Source organism: Corvus hawaiiensis, chromosome 8, assembly GCF_020740725.1.
Source record: "Corvus hawaiiensis isolate bCorHaw1 chromosome 8, bCorHaw1.pri.cur, whole genome shotgun sequence".
Taxonomy (NCBI): domain Eukaryota; kingdom Metazoa; phylum Chordata; class Aves; order Passeriformes; family Corvidae; genus Corvus; species Corvus hawaiiensis.
In genome coordinates, this window is record NC_063220.1 from 27003865 (window position 1) to 27029797 (window position 25933).

The following is a 25933-nucleotide window of genomic DNA, read 5'->3' on the forward strand; positions in this document are numbered from 1 at the left end:
GATGTCACCCTAAGGTGCTGTCAAGTTTCTGACATTTAAACGCCATCCTCACTTCTTGAATCTTATGATTGCAACTAAAACATAGGAAAGTTTAAAAGGAAGGAATGTGTTTCTCCATTTGCATAACTTTAATGATTGAACTGATTGAGCTTAACATTTCTTTCAAAGTTCCCACTTTAGCTGGCATTGCTAGCATTGAAATTGCATATATCTCAAAAGTAACATATTTTTGGAAAGTTCTATGTGGTAGGAAACGGGGTCTTAAGATGAAAAGTGCTTTTCATCTTAGAAGTAATTTTTATCTCACTTGTGTGTAAGCAATGTGCTGTGGAGGGAGTCAGACTGTGTGCAGCTATATGTACATGTTTGCCTGCCTGATTTTTTTCTCACTCAATCAAAAGAAGCTTTTAGGGTGAACAAGTAGGAGATAAAGCAAGAACCAGAGGCCAGACACCTTTTTGTATGTTACCTCCTCAGAATTAATGGTGGGACCATGGTGGGGAAGTAATTAATATTATATCACAGCTTTATCAAAAGGATTCTTAAACATTAAAATCTTCCTCATTATAGAAGAGAAAGACTGCTCAGTATTTAAGGACATTTTGTGCAAAATCAGTGAATGAAGACAGTGACTCTGAAAGATAAATTTACAAAAACTGGGACATCCCTGTGTTTGTGAGATGCAGTGGGGTTTCTGAGACCAAAGGTTAGAGATTTCTCTTCTTTGTATGCATGCCTACGTACACTTTTGAATCTATAGATGCAGCATATTTATTTTTAGGGGCAATTTTCTATCAGAAAGCTGTTTGTCACCAGCTGCTTGAGAAAATTTCTTGTAGATGTCAGTGCAGCTTTTCTTGTTGCACAGCAGGGCTGAGGAATGGAGGCTGAATTTGAGGGCTCTGTTTAGAACATCTGATTCTAGGGCATATCCTCAAGAGGGCAGAAGTAATGAAATCTATAAGCTGATCATTCCTTGCCTTCAGAAGGAGGGTAGAAATTACATGTAGACTTTTAAAATTATAGGAATTAAGTTAAACCTTTTTTTCAGGCACCTCAACTTGTGGAAGTTAGGTTTACACAGAATTCATGCAATTGACTGGTGATTTCAATGGAAGGAGATGATCTGCAGCACTTTTGACACAGATGCTTTATATGAGACGTCCAGATAAACAGTGAAGATTTAAAGCACTCTGGTTTGAACAATATTTTGCTGCATTGTGTATGTTGTTATGCTGTACTACAGTCTAGGGTAGAAAAATAGGAAGTGAAGAAAGAGCAGCAGAGAGCAGCTTATGAGAGACCTTGGGGACCCTCTCCATTCCCTGACCACAGATTTGGATGATCAGGGAGCTACAAATGTTAAAATCTTAATTTCTGACCTCTGAGTACAAATTTACCATTCTGCTGAGCTCAATTCTCTGATTATAGAGAGATTGAGTGACCAGAGAGGTTTGTCCTTTAAAAGGTTCAATTTCCCAAAAGAGATGAAGGAAAATGTGAATGGCTGCGTAGAACAAATGAGTAGCTGAGCAGTGTATGATGTTTAGCTACTTAGCCTTTGATGACAGCTGTTTTAAATAAAAATCTTCCCTTTTCACAGAAAGGAGATACAAAAATTCTGGTCTCAACTTGAGATTGGGAGCTTACATGATTTTGTTCTCAAAAAAACCATTTTATAGCTGTCTTGTTTTGAGTTCCTCCATGCATCCCAGCTGATGGTGAGAGACATGCTTCAATTTCTGACTGCCAGAATCTCCTGGTGGGCCATGGATGTTAAATTAGATCTTAAAATATGATTCAATAAAGTGGTTCTGCATTATGTTTCTTCTAAACCCAGGAATATTTGCATATGTACATTTGTATGCAAAACTGAGCTGCTAAATCTCTTAGTAGCTGATTGGTGTCTGCTTTGGACCAAATGGGACAAAGTCACAGAGCTTTGTTCCACAACCAAGGGATGTATTCTGTTTGCTCCACAGCTTTAACATTTTCCTTCTCAAATATAGATCTACATTTACACACCTATACATGTCTACATTTATATACATACATACATACATACACACATACATATTTCTAAAAGCTTTGCTGCTTTCCCTTTACATCTGTTAGTGACATTAGAAATGTAATTTTGTAGACTAAGGAATTCAAAATAAAGCCTTGCGTGACCAAAAGCTTGTTTTCTTTAGCCAACAAACTCAGCTGGTCTGGTAAAAAAAAGGACAAAAAAAAATGGCAAAAGAAAACAAACTCTTTCAATAAACCTTATATCTCTTTTTTTATCATTCTTACCATTATTAAAACATCAGAGTATACAAGGTACATTGTTAGTGGTATGATATTGCATATTAAAAATTAAATCCCTGATTACTGAGCTGTAGAGAATAACTACCAAGACAAAGGTTGTACATCAATGTAGTCACAGCACACACAAAGAAATAGAGTGCTACAATTCAGAATTACTAACTGGGATTTTAGGTTACCTAATGCATCTCTAGTTTTCCGTTGGTCAAATAAATTTTAACACATACAGTGTCCATAAGTGGAAGGATAGACTTGTACATTGGCACTTAATTAGTGTTTAAGGTTGAATTCTAGCTCTTTTAAAAAAAAGTCTCCTTTTCAACCTGGTGAGGTTGCAAGTTGGGCTGTTGATAACTCTGTAGGTTTCAAAATCCTAAATTTTCCAGAGTAAATTCTTAATTTTTTTCTTCTTTTTCTTCTTCTTTTTTTTATCACAGCTTCAAATACAGATATTTATCAATTAATTTTCCATCAGTTGTTCTCTTTGAAATATTTATTCAGCAGCTGTCTTGCTCTGGTCATTGTTTTACTTCTTATTGTCCCACCCCTAGCATCTCACCATGTTGGAACCCTGAGTTCTGAGAATTTCAGCCTTTCTGTGCTGACAGACAGTGATCCTCAAAAGCACACTCTATTTGACCTGAAGCCTTGGGAAAGGCTTCCCAAATTGTGTGATAACACTGAGGTTGTTGCTGTGTAATTAAAGTTATATCACTGGGTGGAATATGTAGAGATGTAGAAAATTTAGGTTTCTGGGATATAGTAATATATATATATATATATATATTACATATATGTTACATATATATTTTATATATATATATATAGCAATATGGAGGATTTTGGGTGTGGATTAGCTCTTCCCCTTCTTCTTCACAAATCTGGGTCTTCTGGTATTGGGTCAAAAAACCTGCAGTGCAGATCATGAATAGTTAGTTACTGGATTATAAGTAAAAACAAATTAGTTGGCATTCCATAATTGGGTAATTTGGACCTTAAAAGACCTTGGAAGTTAGAACTCTGAGCCATTTTCACCTTGTTAATTTAGAGGCACACTCTGTGCAGCTGTATGACAGATAAGATATAATAAACACCTAAGTCCGAAGATAAACTCTTATATTTTAATTCGAACTCTGAGTAAAAGAACTCACGAAACAGAGGCAAAGAAGAAAAGAAACAAAATGGAGAAAATTAATATCGCCACATGCAGTTAAATTACAATCACAGAATCATAGAATGGTTTGTGTTGGAGGGACATTTAAAGGTCATTTATTCCCCTGCAGTGAGCATGGACATCTTCAACTACACCAGGTTGCTCAGAGCCCCATCCAGCCTCACCTATTCCAAGGATGGGGCATCCCATACCTCTTTGGGCTGCCTGTTCCAGTGCCTCACCATTGAAGAAATTTCTTCCTTAGGTCCAGTCTAAAGCTACTCTCTTTTGGTTTAAAAACCATTCCCCCTTGTCCTGTCACAGCAGGCCCTGATAAAAAGCCTGTTCCCATCTTTCGTATAAGCCCATTTTAAGCGCTGAAAGGCTGCAATGAGGTCTCCCAGGAGCCTTCTTCAGACTGAACCACTCTCTCAGCCTTTCTTCACAGGAAAGATGGTCCATCCCTCATCTTCAGGGCAGACTTGCCCTTGGTGAAGCTGTCCTGGATCACTTCCTGGTGCATGTGCCTCAGCATAACTTCTGGGAGGATCTGTTCCATGATTTTCTCAAGCACAGAGGTGAGGCTGACAGGGCAGTAGTTCCCAGGGTCCTCCTTTCTACCCTTTTTAAAAATGGGTGCAATGTTTCCATTTTTCCAGTCACCAGGAACTTTACCTGACTGCTGTGATTTTTCAAATACTATGGAGAGTGGCTTGGCAACTACATCAGCCAATTTCTTCAGGACCTTGGGGGCACCTTATCAGGTCCCATAGCCTTACACATGCATACATAAGTCGTACATAAATACATTCATAAATGCTCAGCAGTGATAAGCCCAGGGTTCTCATCTGATCTATTTTCCGTAACTCTTTATGCTGGTGTAGCTAGTTACAGAAAAGTTCCTCAGAGTTACACAGGGTAACTAAGAAAAAAGTTTATTCTGACTCCTCTGTTGAAGGAAAAAAAACCTGTGTTTTTCCTTCATAGTTTAAATCCACGAAGAATTGAAGTGCTTGGAAAATTTGAATGATTTCATAGATGTCTCAAAGCTTTAAAGATGAAAGATCCAGCTTTTCTTCCTGATTAAGCTATGAGAATTATGAGGTCCTGTGGGCTTTTTCTACTTCAAAGGGTCATTCAAATATAACTGTAAGTGTGGATGCCACAAAATATTTCCATGAAGTTTGACAGAATGAACTCCCTTTGTTTTATGTGGAAGGATATGGAGATTGCTCCCCTTGGCTTTTCCTACCTGTTTTCTACCTGTTGCTGTTCTGGACATTCAGGGCAGTTTTGAAGAGGTACTGCAAAGCTGCTGAACCTCCTAAGCTGTAGGAATCTGACATCCAAAATATCCAGCAAATAGCACGTAGCAGCAGTGTTCTCTGCACTGGGCAGAAGTTACATGGGGCAGCAAACAATGCTGAACTGAAAAAAGAAAGATCACAAAGTCTGAAATATGATATATAATCACTTTTTTCCTATGTGGGATCAGGTGTCCTTATTGGGATGGAAAATGCAGATTTTCAAGACATGTTTGGAAATAAGTCATAATAGTAATTAATTTTAACTCTCTTGTCTATTAATGACTGATTGCTTCATAGGCTTTCCCACTTGCTGTTGTCACCATTTTGTCATAGATCTTGGAAAGATTTGAATTTTGATTTAGGGCTTAGTCCAAGATAGAGTGCAGTGTACTGAGAGATTTCTGCTGACTTCATCACACTTTGGAGCAAGACCTTTTGATGGCATTTTCATGTTTGCTTTCAATAATTTCTTTCTCTGGCATCCTAAATTGATGTTCCTGATAAAAATCAGAGGGGTTACAAAGGCTTGAAGAGTAATATATTCATTTCTCTTACGGTGCAGTGGCTTCAGTATGTCACAAGGGCATTTTTAAGACTAGTCACTATATTTCTCAGTCGGAAATCATTATTAAGTGTGTTCTTAAGGGACTGATACAAAACCACTAAAGTCAGAATTTAAAAAGTACTTGCCAAACAGAATTTATCCTACTGAAATCCTTACAATTTAAGGTCAGCTAGAAGTAGAGCATATTGAAAATTTGGGTTGATAAAAAGTGAGTCAGGTATTTAGGATTTCAGTTATATAGCAATAAATTCCTCCAAGCAAAGTATCCAGTTTACTAATAATTCCTGACTGAAGCATGTTTTGTAGGATTTGGAGTGGGATTTTTTGTTAATATCACATCATGTTTCATTTCATCATTACAAACCATGCCAAAACAAGTATTTGAATTGTATATATTCATTGGTGCACACTCAAGTGTAATTCTAAATATTTAGTGGCAGCCCTGGCATTTGCAAATTGGCTACACATGACTTGAGTAACCTAGGGCTGATGATTATTGAGGAGGAACCAGCACACTTGCACTATGTGAAAGGATAGGTCTATTTTATCCAATTAATTCAGCCATGGGATTGTTGTTCAGAGTTTTTATTGCAGTGAGGGAGAGCAGACTCTTCTCCTTAACCCGAAATTAAGTGTCACTCATCTTACACCTGTCTGAGGCTGACATGCAGACATGCAAATGAGCAGCCTGCTCACATCTCACATGGCTGCTGTGCTGTGGAACTCTGCAGTGCATTTCTCACTTGCTGCACCTGGGTGACAGGAGAACTCACAACATCCTGTGTAGGAATACAGACAGGAATACTTTAGGTACTACATTATAAACAGGCACCTAGGCCAAGTCCTCTGAGGACATGTTGCTGAGTAAAGCTTGGTCTGCCTTGCGTAATGACTATTTTAGCAATTGGTGTGGGGAAGAGCACTCTTGTTCTGAGCACTGCTTAATGGGATCAGTGGAATGCTGTTCGTGCATTTCACGTGGAAGAGGGAATACAGTTACACGCTGGCCTCAGACAAAAGCAAGGTTTTCCCCACCTGTGAGCTGACCACTAGAGATGTGTATGATGGAGCTGAGCTGGGGATGAAAGCTAAGAGGAAGAATTAAGCAAAGAATATTCAAATGCCCTAGTTTGGGAAGCAGCGTAACACCTATTTATATAACCAGCCCCAATTCAGACATCCTTTGGGAAATTCTGCTTTGTTCACCACATCCAACTGCCGAAGTACCAGAGCACAGCAGGTGAGGTGGGTGCTGGAGCAACTCACAAATTCAAGGCTCTTTATGCTCTTGGTGGCTGATTACACCATAAAGCAAAGTAACTGTGGAGGTTTTGTTGCTCTAAACATCAGATGATATTTACATGAAATAACAAGGAATGTCTTCAGTGTTTTGTAAAGCTGGGGAGGGAATTAAGGTTTTTAATAGCGTGTGTATGTGGGATTGTGATATAGGCATCCCACATGCATATTGTTTACATGCTGAAATGGACATAGCTCCATTCCATGGCCCTGATTTTCCAAATTTGAATTTCCGCTTCCTTTGTTGGCTCTTCTGAGGATAGTTATCCTGAGCTTTCTAGGTCTGATTCCATGACAATCGTTAAACAAGAATCTAACTCCCTTACCTCACCTATTACGTTTCATTATTTGAAATAATGGCTGTAGGCATGTGTGAGGCCAACCAGGAACAGCACCCCTGTAACACAAACATTAGCTGGGGCATGCCTACTGACAGCCAGAGTGTAACATGCTGCAACAAAGTGATCCATGCCTAAATGGCGTATCTGTTATGTACTGTGTCACACCAGTCCTTAAGAAAATACCACTTCTGACTCCATCATAGTTAAATAATTTTAATCTGTTCCAGTCACAGATGTCCTCAAGGAGACACTACAGATTTCTTTGTATGTTATGAAGAAAAGTCAAGAAAAAAAAATTACATATTGTTTTCTGATCGTGATAAACATATTTCCAGAAAAAGTAAAGGAGTTGGGCTATGATACAAAATGAGTAGGAAGAAATGCAAGTGAGAGCTACCAAATACCTACGTAAATTAGAATTAATGCACGGAACAGATTCAGTTTAGCAAGAGTGGGCCGATTTGAGAAACTGATTATAATTTGAATATTAATTTTTAAGAACAAAGAAATAATCTAAAAGCATTCAGAGACTGTGTTTTTGTATACATCACAACATTTTAACTCATGACTAAGTTATTACAGGAAGACATTTCCGTGTATTGCTTTCATTTAGGTGTCTGTCTAGATGAATGACTTTTTTTTTTAACTGTAGGATAACCTATTCGAAATACATTTGCATTTACTAGGAGGTTAAGGGAAGCTTCTTGTATCAAGATCCATTTCATATTTTTAAACCAAAGAACTTTCTTCAAGAGGCTAATAGTCACTGGTAAGATCTTAATTAACATATCAGGGTAATGCCTGTTTTTAAGTAATTCACTTAAGTAAGGCACACTGAAAGCATTCCATAATCAATTTCAAGAATAGTTCATCAACCCTCAATAAGAATGGGAAATTGTAAGAAAAGAAGCCTGAAGATCTTTACTCATAATACAGGAAGTCCTTCAATATTAAATGATGAAATGGCTACACTTGAGTGATCTTAATGGTATCATTTCCTTATGTCTTCCATTCGAACCATTGCAAAATTTAGGAGCTGATAGCTTGAAAATCTTAGTGGGAGAAGAAGTGCAGTTGAGACTTACGAAACACTGAAAGAGTTCAGGACATAGTCATGAAAAAAATAAAAGCTCCCTGTCTTGTAAGCATTGTGAAACATTTTTGCTCTTCCAAGAAGCACATACAAATTATTTGAGGATGAAGACAAAAAGTGATTCTTACTGGGCTTTGTGAACTGCAATATGATTATGGAAGAGCAGCAGCTAAAGGACATTTGTACAGACAACACAAAGCCCAGAGCAGGACAAAGGTAGCCCAGATTTGCAAGGAAGGTGAGGACTGTCACTCATGACTGAAAGCACCTGGCTCCAGATTTCCCTAAAATCAGTGAAAAAGATTCCCTGGATTCCCAAGACTTCTCCATCTTTTTCATTTCCTTGCTTTATTGGGCATCCATTGGTGGCTCTTTCTAAGTGCTTTCTCCTAATCCTTTTTCCTCTTCACTAAAGGAGTAGAAACCCCTATATTCATGTTTTCCAATGCCAAAGTGGGGGGATTTTTTGAGGTGTTTAAATAGTACACTTGCCTGATAAGACTGATCTTCCTGATGGCTGATAGCACAGAACTGTCTTAGAGGAGCTGCCAAACTCCAGATGGAGTTCTTGAAGTGACAGTAATCTAGATATCTAGTTAATGTAATAGTATTAAGTATTTAAATAGTATTAAGATTCATTCTGGAGGAACAAATCAAGCAGGTATGTTTCAGTTACAATACTTTATTTTCTCTATTTGTCTCTTTATATACACTGTACAAATGCATTTCAAAGATTGTTTCTAACTTTTCCACTCACTTATTCTGTAGAAATATCAATACACTTAAACACATGACTAAAGAAATGATACCTATGCATCAATACCAGAAAAGGACCGATAAGGTAACAGGTTAGAAGAAAGGGTCAAAAACATCTGTACATGTATAATTCTATAGAGTATTTTCTAAAATTTTGAAAATGGAGATTAAGCCACCCTTGGCAAACTGCCATTAACCCTTCAGTGACCACCCTAGCTGGTGAAATGTTTGTCCCGTAAAGGAACGGAAAGCACCCATTGTTGACTATGCTGAACTTGGGAATTCAACTTTGGAGTAGACCAGGTAAGCCGGAGTAGTTAAAATATCAAAACTTGTCTGGCAACCTCAGTTGCGGCTGTGCCATCAGTTTCCCCGCAGCTGCTGAAAAGAACTGTCCTTTTGTTGCAAGTGTGTGGTGGGTTGTTGGGTATTTTGTTTGTTTGTTTTTCTTTAGCGAATCCCATTAGAAACAAGAGCAACAAAATTCTGCCAATTGGTACCTGTCGGGTAGCATCAAGGTGGCAGAGCCTCTGTCCCGAGCCCCTGGCCGTGGCCGCGCTCCCTCTCGGACGGTGTCTCCACCTCCGCCGCGCACGCACCCCCTCGCCGCTCCCCTGCACACAGGTCTTTTCTGATATGCAGCACCAGCCTATTGGATCGCTACCACACGATGGGTTCGGGAGCTTCGCCCCCCCCCCCGCACCCCCGCCCCTTTGTCTTTTCTTTTTCTTTTCTTTCCTTTTTCCTTCCCTTCCTTTCTTTCCTAGGCTCCGTTTGCCGTAGCATACACCCTCCCGAGGGGTTTGCCTGGATCATTTATTTATCTTGTGCGCATTAAGAAACCACCATTAGGCTTTGGTGGGAGGCGCCTTGCTCGGTGCGCGCTCTCCTGCCTCCGCGGCGCTGCCAGAGGAATACACAATCGAGCCGAAGCTGCAAGCTTGGCAGGAGCTGCCTTTGCGTGCCCATTTACTTGCCGGATCCGTATATTTTTTTTGCCGACTGGGTCATTGCCGCCTCCCTCCAGGGTTTCACCTTAATTTTTATTTTTGCGTGTGGGTGGATTATTTAATTTTCAATTTTTTTTTTTCGGGAATCCTCGCCGGAGTTTTGATGCCGGGCCGGACTTAGCGCGGGCGCGGAGGAGCTGCGCGGAGCCGTGCCGAGCCGTGCCTCCTGCCCCGGGCCCCGCCCGCGGATCGGCCTCCCTGGCCCGGCGCCGGCCGCGGGTTGGCCGCGGGGCCGCGGAGTGGCGGGTGCGCTGCGCCGCGCCGCCGCCTCCCCGCGGAGCCGCCGAGGGATGCTGCTGCGCCGCGGCCGGGCATAGGCACGAGCCGAGCGGGCGGGGGAGGGAAGGAAGGAAAGAAAGACGGAAAGAAAGGATCCCCCAGCCCCGAGGGGAGAGGAAAGGCGAGAAGGTGCGTGAATGTGAAGGAATGTACCTGCCCGTCGCCGGAGCCGCACGCTTGGGATAAAAAATAAATAAACCGAGGAGGCTGATCCCTGCGACTTATTACCCGGGGAAAAAAAAAAAAAGAAAAAAAAAAAAAGGAAAAGAAAAAGAAAAGAGAAACCTTGTAGCGGAGGGACAAGAAGAAAAGCGACGAGGCTGCAGCGAGCAGCGCTAGAGGCGGGCGCCCGGCGGATGGCGCGGCCGTCCCGCTGACTCCGCGGCCGCGGGAGGCTGCGCGGGGCGGCGCGGCGCGGGGCATGCCGTGCCGGCGGCGTGACTGAGCGGGGCGCTCCCGCCGCCCGCTCCGCTCCGCACCGCGCTCCCCTCCGCCGCATGCCGCCGGCAGCCGCGGCGCGCTGATGCCCCGGGGCCGCGGCGGCGCTGCGGACGGCCCCTAGGATGAGCGAGGGGGCTGCCGGCGCCGCGGCGCCCGGGGCGGCGGAGGCGGCGGCTGCGGCGGGGGGCCCGGGTGGGGATGGGGCCGGGGGGCCGCCGCGGGAGCTGCGCTGCAGCGACTGCATCGTCTGGAACCGGCAGCAGACGTGGCTGTGCGTGGTACCCCTCTTCATCGGCTTCATCGGTCTGGGGCTCAGCCTCATGCTGCTCAAGTGGATCGTGGTGGGCTCCGTCAAGGAGTACGTCCCCACCGAGCTGATGGACGCCAAGGGCGTGGGGCAGGACCCCTTCTTTCTCTCCAAGCCCACCGCCCCCCCCCGCGGCGCGGAGACCACCGCCGCCGCCACGCCGCGGCCGCCCAGCCGTGTCAGCCCCCGCCTCACCACCATGAGCCGGGCTCCCCCGCGGCCCCCCGGCACCCGCGGCCCCGCGCGGGGCGGCCCGCGGCCCACCGCGGCCAGGCACCCCGTGTCGCCGCACACGGCACCGCCCGCCAGCGGCCCCCCCGGCACCGCCGGCCGCGGCGTCCGGCCGCCGCCCGCCGCCCCCAGCACCCCGCCGCTGCCCGCCTGGCCCACTGCGGCACACGCTACCTCCTCCTACAAGATCTACGTCCACGACTCGGCGCCGTCCTGGACCTTGTCTCCCTTCCAGGAGTCGACCACCACCACGCCGGAGGCGAGCACGACCCCCAAAACCCGTAAGTGTCGCCGGCCGCCCCGCGCCCTCGGACTGCCCGGTGCGCGCCTCGCCCCGTCCAGAGCCGGCGCTGGCCGAGCGCCGGCGGGGTCGGGCCGGGGCGATGCGTCGGTCGGAGGTGGCGGCCCTGTCTTTCCCGTGCTGTTGCTGCCATGCGGGAGGCCGGCGAGCTCCGAAGTTTGCGCTTCTTACTCCCTTCCCTGCTTGCGCCCCCTTTTTACCCCCGGCAAGTTCCCTGCTTGTGTGATGGATGGTGAGGCAGGAGCAGCCATTTGAGGAGACTGCTTTTCGTTGTGGATTTAGGAAGGATGCAGACCCCCTCCCCCCTTTCCTCCTCCAGGCTGGTCTGCGAAAGGTACTTAGGAGATACTGGGAGGTATCTGAGCGAGAGGGACTAGTGATGACCCCCCAGAAGGGGCAGTGTGGAGAGTGGTCTTCAGCAGGTGCGGGGTGGATTGTGCATGTGCTTCTCTGCTGGTGACGGAGTTTGGTTTCCCGCACACTCGTCTCCCTTGAAACGAGGGCGGGCTCCGCAGGGATGCTCTCTCCGTCCCAGTGCCCGGCTCCTGAAGGAGCTGCTGCCAGCTCCGCCAGGAAGGAGCCCGGGGCACCCCGCGGATGTGCAGAGCCATCCCAGCGCTTTGCCGGCTCCCGTGTGTAGACACAGCACCGCGTTGCCGTAACTGACTGGGTTTTTTTTAAGCAGAGGAGGGGGCTAGTTCTCCGATTGATGCTTGGTGGCTGGTTCTTCCCACCCTCCCAAGCACAAACCTAAGGATTCGGGCTAAAGCTGAAAATTCGCTTGGGTGCATCAACTTTCAGCTTCTCATAGAGGTTACTTAGGACAAATGCAGTCCTTGCCAAAAGAACTTCTGTGCGATGCTATTTAGTGAAATGCTCAATTATACTGTATTGTAGTATTCTTCTGTGCTTTCTTGGATGCAGTAGAGGAAGTGAAAAGCCGGGTGTCCTCCATTAACTCTTAGTTGCTGCTGCTGGAAACGTCAGTTCAATTGAATCGCTTTTACAGCCCAGGGCTCCCCTTTTGTATGCTAATGTAGGGGTATTCTGCTGGAGGATTTTGTTAGAAAGCAATATGAACTTTATTTTGTCTATTAAATCTGTTTGCTGATAAGCACTGGGGCAGAGAGTATAGGCAGCGCAAGCTGATCTTGTGAATTGACAAAATTGGGAGAAGAACAGCAAATTGGATGTGTGTGGGTGGGTGGGTGTGCAGGTGGCAGATGTCTGGGAATGATTGCAAATAAAACTATCACTAAATCAGAAGAGCTAACAAGGCAGTAACTCGTTTCTCCTGTCTCTGTCACAGTAATTGAGGGAGAAGCAGCCCTTACAGGTGCGTCCAAGCCTGCATATTCTGTAGGTACAACCTAAGGTAGTCGGAAGTTACCAGAAGGAAAATCTTTTGTGAAGCTGAACCCAACCTGTTTCACTCAGGTGTAGGAAGCTGTATAGGGTACTTCTCAAAAACAAAACAGCAAATGAAGCCAGATTTTCAACCCATGTCTCTATTTTCAATCCTTGTGTGAACCAGATATGCTACACGGTTCTTCGAACTGCTGTGATCTGTGTGTGTATCTGCCTGGGCTTGCCAGGTGGGATCTGTCGGGGTATAAATGCACCCTTGCAATCCCTTCTTTTCTCCCCTTTCTGTCTCGTTGGGTATGTAAGAGAAATGCACAGCAATTTCCGCCCCTCTAGGCTGTCTCCTTACAAGATATATCAGGAATATCCTGATTAATAAATAATGTTCAGCTGACAGGACTCTCCTCCATGCAAGACACACAAAGGAAGAAGAAAAACCACAATCATGAAATGTTCCTGGCAGGTGCAGAGCTTCCTAACTATTTTTTGTTTTAGGGAGGCTGCTAATACCTTTTACAGCAGGGTGTTTCCCTTCATTAAATGCAGCTCGGTTATAGGATGGAAATGCAAGAAGTGCAAATCCAGCAGAAATTGACCCTGTTTGGGCACATTGATAGCAGAGATTATCATTAATGGAAGATTAAATAGATTACATAAAAAAGGATTTGAATTTGTAGGGCATATGAACATTTTTTTAAAGCCTACAGCTGTACTCTCCTGATACATTTAAGCATCTCTAAGGATACATTTAAAATTCTTCAAGGCTGCAGTATCCACTGAGGGGAGAGACAGGAGAAATGCAGTGTTTGTGCTGTGAACTGCTGACATGGTGTGACCCCAAAGCAAGCATCTGCGTCTGCCACTAATAGCTCTCAGCAAGAAAGGGAATTTTTTAAAAAACAAATTCATTCTAATTTCCCAGGTTGAGCTGCATGTTCCTTCTGTGCCCGTTGTTCCAGCTGCTATTGAAATGAAAGTCATGGATCCTGCTGTACCTTGTGAATACAAATCTGACATGATGAATCTCATGCCCCAGCTTTCAAAATAGTGCACGCCCTTGTGTCATCCTCTGGCTTGGCAAGGCACATATGTGGGAAGGAGTCATAGGTTATTTAGCATTTCACAGCTTTTAAGAAAAGAAGCAGCTGTCTTTATTTATACTGGTTTATGTTGTAGTTTATTTAATTGTTTTAACACGTTAAAACAGGACTTAGGAAAATGGAAGGCGAATCAGGAGTTATTTCTCTAGAAAGCCAGATGATTGCCCACCTGAATAAATGTTGGTAAAGCCTTTTCTCTGTGTGTGTATTCATCGGAGGAGATGTTGTGAAATCTCTCTTTTTTGTGGGTGTGCATAATGACAATAATTCTTGGTTGTGTTTCACTCAAAGTCAAGCTATCTGTTAGCTGTTTTGAAAGTTCTTGATGAAGATCCTTCAGGTTCTGACTAAGCAAAAGCCACTTATTCATCAAATCTCGCTCTGTATCTTGTTCCTGCATGTGTTTTCCATGATCACGTATGGACTATGTCTTTTCAGCCTAAGCCTCTTCATCCAGTGCTCAGTGTAAAAGTCAATCATTGATTTAGAAGGATAGTCTAGCCTGTAGATCAGAAAAATCAACCAACAGACTGGAACATGCCAGTGAGGTTTTATTTTTATCAAGCCATCGGTTTCATTTCTAAGGAGTCATGCCCTGATTTTTCCAATATGCATTTTTCATGGTATTCTGGGTTCTTCAGTAATGTTATTATCCTTAAATTGAGATACTGGACTTATAAGAATTCCTGTGTGAATTCAGCTATGAAATAGCACTGTGGTTTCTCTTGTGTTCATACGACCAAAGGCTAATGCAGAGAACTGAGGTCAGGCAGGTGGGGCTCAACTAATGCATAGTAACCAAGAAAAGAGATGTTACAGAACACTTAATCGATATATCTTGTGAAGTCCAATTGCAACCTTTTTTTGTGAGTCTGAGTATTCTTTGATTTCCTGCTAAAGATTTTCTGGTCCAGTCGTTTATCCTCGTCATATCTCTGACTGTTTGTTATGCACGGCATGGGTTCAAGTAACAAGCATCTGGCAGATGCACTGCTACCAGCACTGACATTTTGGTAAAAGCTGTTTGTTTTATTTTGCACTGACTCAAATATCTTTTTCACATTAAGGATGACACTTAGATGGAACTGCGGGGTTTTCACCAACTGGAGGGTGTTGTGGGAGGTGCCAAACTGTAGTAAAACCAGACCTACTCTTCCCAGAGCTCTGAAGCGTTCTGCCAGCAGATGACACGGATCGCAAACACTTCGCATGATGAGCGTGAGCTGTCATTGAATCGAGGGAAGCACACGTGACTGTGAAGCATGTGCCTTCAGCATTAACTGAGATTAATATGCCAGTTATCTATCCATTTTAGATGCTTCAAAAGCTATTGAATTGAAAAAAAAAATAGTGAGGCAAACAACTGAGAGTTTTAAGAGCATTTGCTTCTTCTTCATTCCCACTTACTTTCTATTCACATACCTTCAGTCAGTACCACAGGCATGATTACATTTGTGTTTCCCATCTTAAATACTTGTTGACAGGAAGGCTACCATCAAGGTAAAAATAACAAACACAGATTTGCAGCTACATCAGTGAAGTGAAAGTTACTGTATTTTTTTATTTTTTCATATTTTACAGTTATAACTTGCTTTATCTGTTTCAATTAAGTTGCATGACACTGGGCTTAATTCTGTTTTCCATTTTTAATCTTCTTTATAGTTAGGGACTAGAGCAGTTAACACTGAATTCATAAATAAGTGGAATATTCAAATAAGCCCCACTCAGATATGTACATTGATTCTATTCATATATATTTCTTCTTTCTCCCCTTTATTAAAGTGATTTTTGTAATCCTATGACCTAGAAGAGCTTGCACAGCACTGGTGTGATGAGTGCAAGGGATATGGCTGAAATTATCCCATGCTGATTTTTAACCCTGATGGAAATTCTTTTGGGGACTGTAAAGTTTGTCATTACAGTGGTTTAACCGGTGATCACTGCTGAAAGCAAAGCCTTGCACTTTATTTGGTGCATTTTTTTTACATCTATACAAGGACATTATGTGATCTATTATATGTTGACAACAGAATACCATTATTAAATTAAAGTATTGATTCATTGCAAAGGATTATGCTAAAGTAATGCCAATGGTTTCTCTAAACCCACAGAAAATGGAAATTAAAAATTAAAGCAGAAGACCTGTCTCTACAGTATTGTGTCTAGTGTTGCAGTACATTTATCATATGACTCATTGCTTTGAAACCCCCTGCAAAGCCCAGTGAACACATGGATTGCTGTGGATTTGGCCTTGACTTTCAATTTCATAGCCCATATGGTTTTCAGGAAGTACCTGAAACTACCAGTGTTTGGTTTTGCTGATTTCTTCTGTGATTTGTTTGGAAACAAGCTGCATGAGGAAAAGTGCCTAGTAAAATCATGTGGGATGACTTGGTCACAAGCATATATAAATAAATTGGTTAAAAACAGAGGCTTATTTGTCTCTGAGCCTGGTGGTTTCTTTTTGAGCTTCTTTGTGTTTGAACGACTTTGCAATAGTGCGCATATGTGTGCACACATGAAATACGAGCACGGATTTGTGCATTTGCACATTGCCAGTTTTTGAGGAGGATCAGGATCTCAAAGCCTGTGGTAACTCTAGGACCAGTCTTTGGCTGCTTTGGTTCTGGTGCTTGTCCATTCAGTGTGGTTCAGAAAAGAAACTCAGAGGTTTCACTGGAGCTGGTTGGACTGAATGCGAAGCTGAAGTGCATCTTTTTTAACTTTTTTAACTCCTTTATGTTCTGCTGTGTGGAAGGGGGTTGTAGTTACTATTAAGTACAAGTATTTTTCATTATTGTTTTGCATTACAAGAGTAGACAAAACACAGGAGAAAAAAAAGAAATACTTTGTGTTATGGAGATGTTTTCTTCCTCCAAGGGACTTACTTCTTGGATCAATACGGTGAAGGTTGGAAGTGTCATTTAATGAGGTGGCTGTGTATTCTCATTGCTCAGAACTCAGTTTCCAAGGTGGACAGCTCATAAACCCACTTTCTTACTTTTACCTTCCCCTTCACACCTAAACTCAATCCATTCCACTGAGTAAAGTGCATCTTCATTGGAGGAAAGTAGCTCCCTGTGAGGGTGGAGCGAGGGCACTTCTAACCTGGACAAGACAGAGGATAAACGTTCAGGCAGCTTCTAAGTAGCACAGAGAAAGTAAACGCACACAGGTGGGCAACTGCTTTTTGAGCGGGTTTCTATTTTGTATCACACAGGTTTCTGGGGGCCCTTAGTAGAATGCCTTCAAGAGGAAAAATTGAATAAAGCAGCCACGAGGAAAATTAAAGTAGCAACTGCACTTGTAAATTTCCATGTTCTTTTCATGGAAGAAATGCCTAATTGGATCAACTCTTCCTGGTGAAATTGGGAGATAGCAGAGAAAAGTATATTAACTAAATTCTTGTTGCTAACTGTTTAAATGATCGCTTCTGAACTTTTTCAATATGCTCAATATTACTACAGTAATGTTTAAAAAATCAAGAAAGAATAATTCTTCCAGTATTCCATCCTTTCTGTCCTCTAAGACCAATATTTTGGATTTCCAAAGCTGTGTTTCTCACGTAGCATTTAAATAGGAGGATTCCATGCCTTTTCAGGTCTTTTTTACAACACATTACTCCTGATTCCTTTTTTTCCTTGATGTAGATATGTTCACTGCTGACTGTAGGAGATAAACTATTCAGCTTCAAAGATAATTCACTTCATATCAAGTTAAGCAACCTATTTTTAAGTCCAAATTGATTTATATTTTGTCCTCAGAGTGATTTTATTTTTTTTTATTTCTGCAAGAGTTAAACATCTGGGGAAAGTTCAGGTAGAATGGAAGAGGCTCGCTGTCCAATAAAAACATAACTGGGTAAAGAGATTTTGGTTTGGAATACCTGAATTCTGCTTTGGCACCTGTAAAATCAACCCAGAAACCTGCAAAGTCTCCTCTTTTTACTTTAATATCTTTTTGTTTGTTAGTTTTTGGGTTTATGTCTTTTCTTTTTCTTTTAAAATTTGAATTAATCTCTTGGCAATTCTAAGGAGCCTACAGTTGTGTCCCATCCCCGCTTGCCACTTGTATTTTCCTCTCATAAGAAAGATGCACATTAGCAGTGCATCTATATTGGCAACATAGTAGGTGCTCTTTATAGAAAAATTAATTAGTATTTTAGTCTGTATGAAAATTCAGACCTTTCACAGAGACATTTTGTAACTCTTGTAGTAAAGCATTGAGGAAAAAATATCCTGATAGTGTTCTGTGTCAAAGCTGTGCTGAATGAAGTAGTTTATAGTCTTCCATTTTTTATAATGAGATTGCTATATGGCCAAGTTTTGCAAACATTATAGGCCTGCTTTAGGGTGTGCTAGTGATGCATTTTCTCTTTTGTAGAGTTATGTATCTGCATAATCAGGGCCAATTTTCGTGAACACCTGTGTGATTAAATGTGTTAGTCTGTCTTAGATGTCAGTGTGAGTGCTTATGAAACATGCCTGTGTAAGTAAATGTAGATCAGCTTTTTAAAGGCTGCCAGCATTTAAATGTGCTTATTAGAAGGGAGCTTCTATCAGAGCATTTTCTTTTTGTGTGTGTTCTTAGCACTGCCTTGAAAAATATACCATTATCCTGTTTACCCTTTGCCTGAAATGAGTTCTGTAGTAAAAATCTTTGTGTTCTGGAGGACTGTAGTTGCTTAGCTGTAGACTGTCACAAGACATGTGGGTCAGGAATCCTTTTACACATCACTTTTAAATTATTTCTTTTCCTGATTTTTATTTTTCATTATTCTTGAAAATATTTCTTCTTTTGTAGTTTTTCTCTGTATTATGTTCTCAGCTTGCGGTATGCCAAAATTGACTTTTTCATGAAACTCATAGATAGAAAATGCTTTCTAAAGCTTTAGGGATGGCAAGATGTGTTTTAAGATCTATTTATTTTCTGAAACCACAATTATGAAATAAATGCTACATTGTTCTTTTCTCAGCATCATTCCTGTAAAAGTTTAAGATTCTAGTTCAGCAAGAACTGAGCTTTGATTGCTGGCTGTTACCAGACAGAGGGGCTATAGCACTGTGCAATAGCAAACCATTAAATTAGTATTAATAGCAAATAGCCTCTTTTCCAGATCTGAGTATTCTCACTGATGTCAGAACTTGTAAGGCAAGGATTGAAATAAGGGGTGTTATTCTCCTGGAAGGCTGTTGGTGGTCTACTTTAACTGCAGTGACAAGGGGTTGACAAGGAGGGTCGAAGACATTCAACCCAGCCTGTGATTGCTGTGCTGCTTCTGAATGTGATCAAGATTTTAACAAAGCCAAGAAAGCTGTACCGAAAAGCGTTGCTAACCTGCAAAACTAACTGCAAGGCTAATGTTTACTTACATCTCCCAGTTCAGTGCATAGGAAAACAGCATTTCCTGTAGTGTGTTCAGAGTGCCTCAGAGTTGTAGCTAACTGCCCTTCTCAGTGGCTGAGTAATACCACTGAATATTAAAAAAAAAGTGGGGAATCTTTGTTTCCTCTCCCCTGGTGAATTACAGTACAAGTGGTGAGTGGGTTATCATTAGAGTAGTACTAAGCTATCCCAGAAGCTTTGACTAGGAATTGATTGTATAATATTTGCTACAAACAATCCAGTAATTTTCTTCCAAAGAGGTTGCTTTCTTAGTTTTTTTTTAAGAGTAGTGTTGTGTGGAGAGAAAATTAATTTTCTTGTTCAATCTGTGAATGAATTCACAAAAGAGAAGCAGGGGTTTTGTTGGAAACCCAGAGATAAGCTGCGCTGAAATGGTTTGGTGATTTTCCTGCCAGACTTTGCTCTGCCAGGGTTCAGTGGGCAGTGGGTTCAGGAACTTAACTGAGGGGATTATTCTGATGAGTGTCAGTGCTCCCGATTTAGAAGGGTAGAGGTACTTTTATAATTATTTCATAAGTAGCTAAACCACATTAGCCTGAAATCTGGCCCAGATACATAATGGTCATACCGGTAAAAGTTCAATCCCCTTGATTTTTTTTTTTTTTTCTTTTTTTTTGTAATAACTAGAAAGCTTAAATGCAACGCACAACTGCATGCAGCAATAACATTTTCCTTAAGCACATTGTGTTTCTTTTGCTTATAGATTTCAATCTTTGTTGTATTACTTATTGTAATAGAGCATACAACACATTTCACAGGGTCAGCTGCTTATTTATAAGCTGTATCTCAGTGTAATGAAGTTGGTTGTAATTAGTTTTCATCAAAAAATGTTAGGAAAATGCCGGTTGCAAACTAGAACAATTTATAAGTTATACTGTCTTAACAGGTGAAAGTAATCATTGATGCTGTTTCTGAGCTTATAATAGATACACTTTTAAATTCACTGATTATCTCAAAGTAATGATAGTAAAATGATGCAGTCTGCTGCTGAGGCTGCTTCTGCAGCAGATTTTCCTAGTGCACATGGGCTCTCTTTCTACTCACTCTGTTAGGAGGTTGTACCTTTGCCTCAACTAATTACCTTCTGAGCTGTGAGGACCTTGATGCTCATCATCATAAAACCAACAGAGAAAATGCAGCATTCACAGGATACTCTGAGTCTCTTTGGTGCTGGGGAGGTTGAACATTTGCTGTCACCTTGCCTTAGAGAGGAAGGGGGGTTGTGGGCAGCGGAGGTGACGAGGTGAGCTGTGCCTGGGTTGGCCTGGCCTGGGGACAGCATGAGCTACCCTGCTGTTCTCTACAAAAGCACATAGGGAAAGAAGTGTTTCTAATACCTTTTCATATCTGGAACACGTTCTTTACAGAGCCCTACTTAGTCGTACATTAAAAGCCTGAATAGTAACTTAATATTTTGAATTGGTTTTAGAAGTATCTGCCTGCAATAGGGAATTCTTTCAGGTTTTAGTTCTTGGATGGCTGGATTTAATCTGAATATATGAAGCTGAAATGCTAGTGTGTGATATGTTTAATAGGAGAAGAGTTTGGTGCTGTTATTGTTATTTTATAGGAGGCTGAAAAGATCACTTGCACCTACTGGATTTCAGTATTTGGGTGCACTACCAGGCTTGAATGTACCTTGTGTTTGCATACATTTGGAAATCTGTCCTCTGTCACCTTGATAGGTGTAGGGGATTTGTGGCCAGCCACAGCTTTGCTTCTGTAAGGTTGATCTATAAATATGAACTAAACACACACAGGTTGAGGAGCTACTGAGCTCCTCATTCCTGGTGTGTTTACAGGGCATAATTTGGAACCATGAACACATATTTATTTAAATTTTACAATAATTAAAATACACTTATTCCTGATTTTAACTGGGTACCTGACTGGTCAGTGATGTACCTGTAGAAAATAAAGTGTATTGGACAGGCATAGAGATAAAATTCCTTGCTAAAGAGATGATGGTGGGTAGATACCTACAGTGAGGATGAGGTATGTTAGGTGATCAAAAGATTAATAACTCTTGTGAGATGTTTTATTTGCACACTGAGAATTTTGGCTGCTTAAAAGCAGTGTGGGTTTATTAGGGAGCTTATTTTGTTTTAAACGCTTTTAAGAAGATACTGTAAGATTATATCTAATTAATTAGACACATTACATTTGAATTATTTAATTAGAGATTATTTTTCTAACACCCCTTAAAATTATAATATTTTTTTCACATTTGTAATCCTGTTTGTGAATGCAATCATATGACAGCATAGACTCTTGGACATTTTTCCTAACAAATACTACTTAACAATAAATTTCCTATATTTTTGTGTTGTGGAATAGAATTAGAATCTGAAGAACTCATGTGGAACTGAGTACTCAGGGGGAGCTGTAGGGTGGTGAGCTGTCATGTAAGAATCACAGCAAGAAGCAGGATAGACTACAGACAGGCACTTGACTGAATGTTTTACATGAGAACTCTTCATTAAGAGAAATTTAGAGTCCAAACATAATGAATTTATTCTAATTATCACCGGATCTTGGTCAAACCCTTCGATGGCAAAGTGGTAATTAAAAGCTTCTAAGTTCAGTTCAACTCTGCACAAATAGAGGTTGGGATAATCAAAACTTAAATAAAGGAAATCAGGAGGATATTAAATTAAACGTATGTGGCGCGCAATTGCAGTAGCTGTTACAGAAAATCAGCTAACGTAAAAAAACCCCAGCAAAGCCCAGATCCCAAACGTAATAGCCGAGATTTACCAGCATTTCACCTTTTTGTTCGTTACTTTGTACAATGATTTCATACATTACATAACACAGTAACTTTTCCCTCGAGGCACAGAAAAAGCAAGCTTGTAGTGCGTAGGTGGAGCTCCTTCTCTGGAGACAGCGCTCAGGCGTGAATAAACGGCGCTGCACCGCCTGCTCTGGAGCTCTGCCCTTTGCTGCTACCGCTCAACAGAATCACCCTCACTTTCCCTTTCCACCAGAAAAAGGGTGGCTTTAGCAGTGTAGAGCTATTCTAACAGTCAACTTCCATAGAATGACTTCTTTCTCACTAGTTTAGCTTGCTTGTTGGTGTGCTCTTCATCCCAAAAAGTTGTTAAAACCTCAATGAAAGTAAAAGATCTGAGACTGTTGGTTACTGGAAGTTAGGAGACCAGGAGTGGTTCCTTTTCCTCAAGCTCAGGTTTTCTTATTTGTGAAATAAAGACGTGGTGAAGAGGTACAGATGAGAAGTGAGGTGTGTATTAATGAATATTCAAAACATAAGAAGGAAATATACTTCCCAAGTCTTGTTTCAAATTTCAGAAAGTACCTGATATCCTTGATGGTTCTGTTGCTTGAGTGTCTGATAATTTCCAATAATTCTCTGACAGTGAAATCTATTGGACTTAAATACTAAAGAGGAAGGGATAGAAGCTTCTATTTTTTTGGGGGGGGGTGTTTTAAAAATATATCTCCAAATATAGCCAAGATCTGTCCCCAGCTGACAGGGCTGTATCTGACAGGAGGGCAGGGCTGTCTGTGAGACACCCCAGCCAGCCAGTTACTCTAGTTAGCGATTCTTTATTTTTGTCCTGCAGCGAGTGGAATCAGGTTTGAATTTGGGACACTCATTAGGCCAAAGCCTGCCATTATGACAACCCCATCTAAATCTTTTCAGCTTAACTTTATAATCACTTGTCACTGGGAATTTTAGTAACTACTATGTTTTATATTGCTGTCTTGTTATATTTTCGAACCAAAGTGTTATTGTTGCCATATCTCACATCAAAAGGAAGAAACACTTTCAGTATGGTGTAGTCTTCTATAGATAGACTCAAAATGCTCCCTGAGTAGGTGGGATTCTAATCCAAATCCAAACCCAATGAGATAAGTGAGAATAAGTGGGCTCTAGCTAACATTTAAAATAAACAGTTACAAAGGAGTGACTTGCTTAGCCTAGTCTGTTGTTCCGCATTTGCTGATATTTGACTTTTATGAAGTGTAACTATGCTGATCTCTTAAGGAAAAAAAACTAACACTAAAAATGCATTTATTAGAGGGAATCTCAGATGGAGAATGAAACAAGTTTTATGGGGGAGGTATTGTAGTAGATCAACCAATACAACTGGAGAAAAATTGGCAAATGGTTTTTCTGTGTCTCTGGTGAGGGGAGATAACTTTTCACTTCTCAAATTCCAATAACACAATTCCAATATCAACAAACTTTGAGTTGCTTGTTGGCTTTTTTTGAATTAGCTGAAAAGCTTTTCGTAACTTGAACTAATATGCTTGGGTTTCGAGTGTAAATAGGTAAGTGTAAAGCTTGCTAAATGTTTTATTTGCTTATTTTTCCTGCTGTTAGGTTCAGGGTTTAAAAAAAAATGTCTGTAGCACAGAAACTTACTAGTGGTGGGCAAGAAACTGTTAAGCATCTTAAAATGTTCATGTACTCAGTATTTTGGAGAAATGTTTAGTATCGTGAGTTATTACTTAGGATAAATATTGTATTAACACCTAGATGTATGACCCCAGCACACACGTTTGCATGGAGGACTCACTCGTTATGAATTTCAAAGCCTGTACGAAATGATTTACACCCGTGTTTGAAAAACATGTTTTGGTAATAGCCTTTTTAATGCCTTGAGGGCATTTAATTGCCATTAAGTGGCACAATCTGCTGTTTGGAATGGAGAGCTGGGAATATTTCAATTGCAAATAGGATAATGAAATGGATTGAGAACAAGGAGGAGTAATAACTGAATAGATCAGTGATATTAACAATGAGATTGGCATCCTTTTTATGCCCAGAGTATATGGCATGTACCCCACAAGGTGGGATATCTGTTTCCCAGGCAGTCATTGATAACATGATTACCTGTTTCCTACAGGTAGTTGACTACTGAAGTCTGCAAGTGGCCTGATATGGGACACATTGAAACTCTACTAGTCTGGAACAGTCGTGCCTGGCCCCTTTTACTGAGTGGTGGGCTAATATCTGTGTGGAAGGGTTTTGACAATGTTTTTATATTTTATATTTTGCATGGCTCTCAGTGGTTCTGTCAGGCTTGATTTGTAAAAAAAATTTACAGTTCTCTAAAGTCCCAGGTAGTCTTTCTGTAAACCATGGGAAACTCTACGAAATGCCTGACTTCTCATAGAGCTAAGCAGCTGATTGTGTAACTATTGTGCAGAACCACTGGGAAGGGTACCACAAAAAGGGTGATTTGTAGATCTTTAGATAGTTTTGTAAAAAAACCTTAAAAAACCCAACACGTGGTATATGTGGAGTTTTTACATGAAATCAAGATGTGATCAGAGGAGGATTTGGTACTACATGTCTTAAAAATTAACTGTAGGATTGGACTTCAACTTGCAATAGGTAAAAAATCTAAAATATTCTGCTATATTTGGTTCTCAAAGTATAGACCATCATAACTGTGTAGAAATTTCGTTAATGGGTTCTGTAGAACCTTTTCAATAGGGACATGTATCAGTTATTCCCAAGTGATGTATTATTTGGAGGGAATGTACATAATAAACCTAACAGGAGCTGTCTTTCCCCATTTCATTGTTTTGATGTATGCTATGCTGCTGTGCTTTGCTGCTGCAGTGAAATTGTGAATGCTGTTTTCAGTGTTCTGGGCTGATTCTTCCATTGCTGCTGTTCAGTTAAGCTCTTCCAGAAATACCCAGAGAGAGCAGGACAACAGAGGTGGGAGCAGAGGTCTTATGCTGAGAGGAAATGAGAGAGACAGATTTAGAAGCTCAGGAGATTGGAAAAGCCAGTGGAACTGTTTGTATTGGGAATATTTAGCATGCTTTCTCTTAGGCCTAATTTATTATGATAAGGCTTCTGCCAGCAGGTGAATTATTGAAGAGCTAAGAAGGAAATTGCCCCAGGATGATGAGCCGTGCCCACAATCAGGTGATATAGTCTGGGAACAATCCCTGTTGTGCTCTCCAGCACAGGATCCTGTGGTGTTTCTCCCAGGGATTCTCCTGGAATGGGTGGTACTACCAAAGAGAAAGAGTTAATACGGGCTAGAGAAAGAATTGTGCATATGACGGGATATTTCACTGGATCTTATCAATTTCCCAAAAAAAAAATATTTCCTAGCCAGTTAAGCCTGTTGTTTTGTCTGTGCTGCCTCTGCACTGTGTTGAATGAACATTTCATTGTCATCATCCTCATCACCTGAGTCTTCTCCAACCTGGAACCTTATTGAAAAGCTGTCCTGTGTCTCAATGAACAGGGAATTGTCCCCGAAAGGATGTGTGCGCCTTAATGTGCTTTCGTCATTCTTATTTTCCTTTTAGTATTATTTCATCCAAAATGCTGGTTTTCAAAAAAAATTATCATGAAGGGCAGCTCTATCTTTTAAAATTCTACCTAATGAGAAAAGAACTCTGAATTCAGAATGTCTTTTGAAGTTTTGAAGAAGAAGTCCAATGTGTCTTGTTTGTTTCTTGCCAGGTTCCGTGTATCTCTCTTCAGTTTTCACTTCTCTGCCACTTGCTGATTAGGATGAAAAAAATGATGTAGGCAACTGCAAAACATAAATTTGATACTTATTTCCTACTAAGCAGATAATAACTTAATTGTATTCAAAACTTGCTTAATTCTTATAGGTCTTTTCTACTAAGACAATCTTATGAAACTCTTTGGAGAGAGAAATTTTTGGGATA

The 25933-nt window shown here is 41.3% G+C and overlaps 1 protein-coding gene across 1 annotated transcript in view; it reads left to right on the forward strand.

Annotated features, from left to right (window-relative positions):
* Window positions 1-10673: 10673 nt before the first annotated feature.
* NRG3 (neuregulin 3) overlaps window positions 10674-25933 on the forward strand; it is a 372404-nt gene continuing 357144 nt past the window's right edge. The window contains exon 1 of the mRNA XM_048310800.1: window positions 10674-11370. Coding sequence (XP_048166757.1) covers window positions 10674-11370 — 697 coding nt within the window. The remainder of the gene's footprint in view (window positions 11371-25933) is intronic.